The following is a 6,029-nucleotide window of genomic DNA, read 5'->3' on the forward strand; positions in this document are numbered from 1 at the left end:
CCAATCTTGGCACCCTGAGCAATGATGGATATAGGACTATTGATCCCGCTCATGGTGCATCCATACTTTTTGAAGATGACTTCCATATCACTCTTAGTCATCTATCCAATAGAGAGAAGATTTTGTGCTATTGTGGAGACATAGAATTCATCTCCAATACTCCCTACGGTGCCTACATTATTGTGCAGGGGTATGCTATCGATCCCTTTGATTTTGTGGGGTCTGTCATCCCCCATCATGATGTTCAAGCTCTTATGGGTTCTAGCCAGAAATTTTGTTCCAAGAATTTCTAGCCACACCACGATGTATCCTCAATGCTCTTTATTTCTAAACTTGGACGTTGGGTAATTATCTTTAGTAGTGTGTTCTATAGGCATGTATTGGCGTGAGGACTCAAGAGGTTCCTCACTTGAAACAAGAGCACATTCTCATGATGGAGCTACAAAAATGGTTGAAGCTTCGCAGTAAATTGACAATTGTGTGTGGGAACATCTTGGCATATTTGGATGGCAGCTTTGATGTATTAAAGTTCCTGATTTATAGGACCATTGGACCATTGCGACAAAACGAAAGTAGGAGAGTGGTTCTAATCTCCCTGAATTTCACTCCTCCCTATCTTCATGCTTAGCTTTGTCCAAATTCCTGATGTTAACGGGTGCTTCTACAAAGCCAAAGAAGAAGTCGAAAACCTCTCCAAAAGTGTTAGGCTCCGCACTCTCAACGTTGAACTGCGGGGACCTAGTTTTAGCGCTGCCCATTGAGCAAGGAGATGGGGATGGTGCACGATGTGGGGAGCTGCTCTTGGGGGTTCTTGTCTCCACATAGGCGGGTGCGGCGGTGGTGCGAGAACCTAGGTGGCAAAAAGAGCGTTCAAGTGTTGTGTGCGCACCGGGAAGTGTGAATGGAGTGGATGTGTGAATTGATTCGGAGCACCTATCTAGATGACTTGAGCACCTTGGAAAAAGAGGCCCTTGGGATGGATTCCCAAAGCCTTGGAAGGGGCTCCTTTGAGTCCGTAAGGACTTTTGGGATACAACGGTAAGAAATGGGGGAAGAGCCGTTGAGAAAAAAAGACGAATTTAAGATTCAAACAGCCAGCTTTTTCATTTCTTCTTTTTGCTTCATCTTCATCTTCATCTTCATCTTCATCTTCAAGTTTCTGTTGTCTCTCGCCATCGCCATAGCCGACCTCCATCCTCCTCCCTCCCTCACTCACCATGCCTCCTCCTCCCCCTTCCTCCCGTAAAAGCCCCTCCCCCCGCTCCTCCTCCTCCTCCTCTGCCCCCCCCCCCCTTTCTGCTTCTGCTCCTTCCTCCACTTCCCGCCCCCAGGTCCTCGTCTCCCGTACCTTGCACTTTGACCCCTCTACCCCCGCCAACAGCCCCGCAGGTTTGTCTCTCCGCTCTCTTCTCTCTATTCCTTCCTTTCCTTCCCGCGCAGAAATTTCCTCTTGTTGCAGAGTTCTATCCCAGCTGCTGTTAGTGTCGCAGATCCTTTGTCGCGAATTTGCATGTTTGATCTGTTCTCTTCTTGCCGAATTCCGTCCAACTTTGAGCTGCATAAGTCACCTGTTTCTGACTCTTCTTTTCCCGCCTTAACGGGTCACTTCGATTTTTGCAGCCCATCCAACAAGCCACAATTTACACAAGTCATTCGACGATCACAAGGAGAACAGCACAGAAAATGTTAAAAGGATCGCTGACAGATCAAACCAAAACTGGAAAGCTCCTCCCAAGAGACCGTGGGTAACTCATTTTTCCAAATTAACGCCTCCATCGGCTTCTCCTAAGAAGAGGATTCTATCGGAGCGCAACCAGTCGAATTCTCCAGTGAAGGCAGGGTCGATTCAGGAAGGTTCAGAGGCAAACAGCGACAAGCAACCAAAAGCCATACAGCAAGACCAGCAGGAAGAGACAGGTGCAGTGGAAGGGGTTGCCGAGCTTTCAAAACGGATTCAGCGCTTCCTGGAGGATCAAGAAGCTTTGCTCGGCGTTCAAAATACTAGTCCTTATGGCTTCGAGGAGGAGATGTCCGTTCCTGTCCCTACTTCTAAGGAAGCGGTGCAGCGTACTTCTTCTTCGCCCTATGATCCCTATCATTCGCCTTTCTTTGATCGCCCCAAGTTCTTGCGCTTGCGTGGGACGGCCTTGGATGCGGTTGAGAACGTGAACGCAGGGTACGACGAAGAGCTTCCGCTGTTTGATGGCGCGCAAACCATAGTCACTCCTACGCCGCCGCACATTGAAAACGCTGCCACGTCTCTTCCGAAATGGACAGAAAGGGTTGATGAAGGAAGCAAGGAAGGAGATGAACAGAAGGAATGCATGGCAATAGAGGAAACGGCTGAGAAGTCTGGGGAAGCCGTCGTGGTCTTGGAAAGCAGTAAAGCCAACCTCGAAGATCAAGCTTCAGAAGGAGAGGACGACAAAGATTCGCTTGATTTAGGCAAAGAAGATGACTCAAAAGAAGTTGCGGATGGCCCTGATGTAGTCGCCGCTAGCCAGGATCTCGTCCAAGAAGTTGCTATTGCAGAAGATCCAAAGAATGGAGGGCAGCTTTCGTGCGAAGAAGACTGTCGGGCTGCCAATTCGCCGATGGACTCGACGGACGTGGAGGAAGAAGTCGAGCTTGACAATGTCTCCTGGGGAGCCAGCGTTGGGAAAAATCTACTCCGTGCAACATTTCTTGCAGTCTTTCTAGCACTCGCCTTGCTAGTTTCTGATTCCCCTGGTCTTCTTCCTCCCTCTCTAGTAAACAATTCCGTCTCCTCCATTTGGCGTGCAAGCAAGTACCATCAGCCGGCTCTGGCGCTTCTCCATGGCATGGATGGGCTTTGGAACACCGAGCTGAGTTCAGTGCCTTATCTTCCAGCAGATATCCGACTCATCAAACTTAGAGCACATAGATTTTTTCAATCCGTGAAGGAACGCTCGGATCAAGCAAGGTCGGAGCTGGGTTTCAATTTTCGAAGATCATTTAGCGATCTTACTGAATGGTGCAGATCACTTCTTCACGAGATTGAAAACGCTCGTACTGGAGAGATGCACGGAGAAGATAGCCAGTTTGATTGGATTCACGCGTACGACTTTCAAGAAGAGTGGAGCTACGAAGACACCCTGCTTGCCTTTCCAGATTGGGAATGGGAATTGCTGCATGAATATGATCTGGAGGCTGCGAACGAGTTTGTACTGGACGCTATGCCGGAGAGCTTGACAGAGGACATACGAGGGAATTTCTCCCTCTTAAGCGACTCGCCAAAGGTGAAGGACGTTTTGTCGGAGTTGATGAAATGGGGAACTGAGGAACCGGGATACAGGAGTTTGCGGGAGTCTGCCAGTTATTTCCCAGAATTTCAGAGAAGCTGGATGGAAATGCCAGATGAGACGCCTGTGGAAAACGGCGGTGGCAGGCTTGATCGTTTGGCATCCGCTCCCGAAGCCGAAAGAATTGACAGTGTCCGTTGTGATGATCAACAATTTGCGGAACGCACGAGGCTCCCGGAACAACATCTTGAGACGGAGACTACTCACAAGGAACATACAGAAAAGGAAGCCTTAAAGACATCTGAAGATATTGCTCAGAGTTCGACGGGTGACACGCCAGAACAAAGTCCCTTGCCCTCTGAAGGTGCACCGTTTGATGATAATGCAGTTCAGTTTCCTTCACTGAGTACTGCAGAAGAAGGTTTTTCCAATTCACCAAGCTCGGATCTGCTCGAGAATGTGGATTCTATTCCCGACATGCACCCCCTGGATGCAAGGGAGCTTGCCAAGACAGAGACTTGTGCGGACATTAGCGAATCTGAAACGGAGTTGCTCGACCAGGGAGTGTCACACGGAGAGGAGACTGTCAGCATTCCGATGCAAAGAACAGTCTCTGTAAGCAGAAAATACTCCTCAGTCACAATTGTTTCCACTATTGCGATCGCGGGTTTCCTGCTAGTCTTGATCCGCTATATTCAATCCAAAAATATAGCCAACTTCACAACTTCAAGCGTGCAGTTTTTGAGAAAAACCCACCCACAGGGGCAAGAAAGCAAAGTGGATGAAGTGCAACAATTCAGGCAGCCAGTGACTATGATCGAGGAACTGAATGATAGATATGCTTCAGTGTTGCAATCTCCCGAGCCAAATTTCTCACGTTTGAGGAGCCCTGTTGCCAGGGAGGACGAAGAACTGATCAGAAGCCCTCTCTCTAGCTCCATAGACTCTCCCTATGGCAGTTTCACTACTTACAAATTGGTGTCCAAGAAAGAGGTGACCTTCTAGCTTTCCATTCATGCGTAGATTGTTAGGGTTGTATAATGTGTTTAGGCAGATAACTGATGTGTTTAGGCAGAAAATCTGTTTTCTCGTCGTCGGATAGTCTCTGCAGGGTCAGTAAAAGCTTATTTTTTGAAGTCAAGTTCTGTGTTGTCCATTAGCCATCGGAATTCAGTGAGACAGAACGTAATCACCATTGAAGCGTGGATTTTCTACTGTACACCGAAATGCAAGCTGAAAGCACGAAAATGTGGTTCAGAATATCCAAGGGAATGACTTCAATGTCCTATCATAGCTTGTGGTCGCAAGGGAATGAATTTGATCCCCAAACCATAAGTTCGTTCGCAAGTGAGGATTCAGTGCCTAATCATAATTTCTGTTTAGATGTCTTCGAACTTTGAATAGACTCAATCCCTAGATGCTATGTCCTGTTAGAAAGTGGGTTTCTACCGAATAACGGTGTGCTGACTCCTGTGGAACAGCATAGTCTAGATTGATATCGGTATAAAACTTGCTTCGGCCTGCAGGGGTTTAATGATTCGTTTTCATGCAGGGGCAAACCGTGGAGTCGAAGCTGACGCCTGTGAGGAGATCAAGCCGCCTCCGTCACAATGTCAGCATGTCACCAAACGCTGTAACGCGCATTGCCATTTCTCCTCCTTGACCCAGGTGATTCAATTGGGAACAAGTTGGTTTGTTCAGCAGCCTTTCTGGGTGCCTTGTGCACGGTTTAAGAATTAGACCTATAGATGTTTCAGAAGCTTGTTTTCTTTTGGTCAGTGACTGGTTGACACTTGCTTGGGTGTCACAACCTAGTTTGGTTTGCTCGTTGCTTTTGTTAATGTTGTCAGAGTCTGAGATTCTGCCTGGCTTATTAATCGTATCCTCTCCTAGATAGAAAAGTTATAGATGTTACAGAAGCTTGTCTTTTGGGCAGTGACTGGTTGACACTTGCTGGGGTGTCACAGGCTAGTCTGCTTTGTTCGTTGCTTTTATCAATGTTGTTTGAGGCTATTCATGTCACTCTACTAATTTGCTAACGACATTGCCAAAATATATTTTCACATATATATTGGTGACGAATTTACCTCTGCTAATATATACAACTTTTATGTTTGTAGTGCGAGGATGCTGTACAGACAAGTGGCACACGAGAGAGAGAGAGATGATATGATTGATATGATTGTATTAAAGTTTGAGTGAGACCCTTGAGGATCTATGGGACTAGTGATGGGACTAGTGAAATTGTTACCACTCTTAAAACTAATAGTGGTCTCTTACATCCATTGAAATCCTTAGAAAATTGTTATGCATTTAGTAAATTGTTAAACGGTTGGTATAGAAAGAAGATATGCTAGAGTTTACACCTTCAGAACTCACCTTTGTGAGGGAAATGAGTAGTACCACTCTTAAAACTAATAGTGGTCTCTTACATCCATTGAAATCCTTAGAAAATTGTTATGCATTTAGTAAATTGTTAAACGGTTGGTATAGAAAGAAGATATGCTAGAGTTTACACCTTCAGAACTCACCTTTGTGAGGGAAATGAGTAGAATAGAAGTTTTCAAAAACAAAGTAGGATAAGTTTATGTCATTTCAATGTCCTTTTGTTCTAGAATAGATTGCCTTTTAACAGAACTTAGTAATTCCATGGGAAAACGACTTCCAAAAAAATTTAAAAACAAGAGAATCTCAACATCTCCACAAACAAAGATGAACAAAACAACAATGTTGCCTTGGATAGTGCTTCAAAACTTTGCATATAGA

At 46.0% G+C, this 6,029-nt stretch overlaps 1 protein-coding gene across 1 annotated transcript; it reads left to right on the forward strand.

Moving 5' to 3' along the window:
- Positions 1–1,143: 1,143 nt before the first annotated feature.
- Positions 1,144–5,380, forward strand: LOC147905303 (uncharacterized). The gene is made up of 3 exons (XM_087379410.1): positions 1,144–1,389; positions 1,621–4,256; positions 4,816–5,380. Exons 1-3 carry the CDS (start codon positions 1,218–1,220, stop codon positions 4,924–4,926), a joined length of 2,919 nt encoding a protein of 972 aa, XP_087235536.1. The 5' UTR covers positions 1,144–1,217; the 3' UTR covers positions 4,927–5,380.
- Positions 5,381–6,029: the final 649 nt, after the last annotated feature.

This window comes from Dipteris shenzhenensis, chromosome 1, assembly GCF_047967505.1.
Source record: "Dipteris shenzhenensis isolate YYH24624 ecotype China chromosome 1, Dip_SZ_1.0, whole genome shotgun sequence".
NCBI lineage: Eukaryota > Viridiplantae > Streptophyta > Polypodiopsida > Gleicheniales > Dipteridaceae > Dipteris > Dipteris shenzhenensis.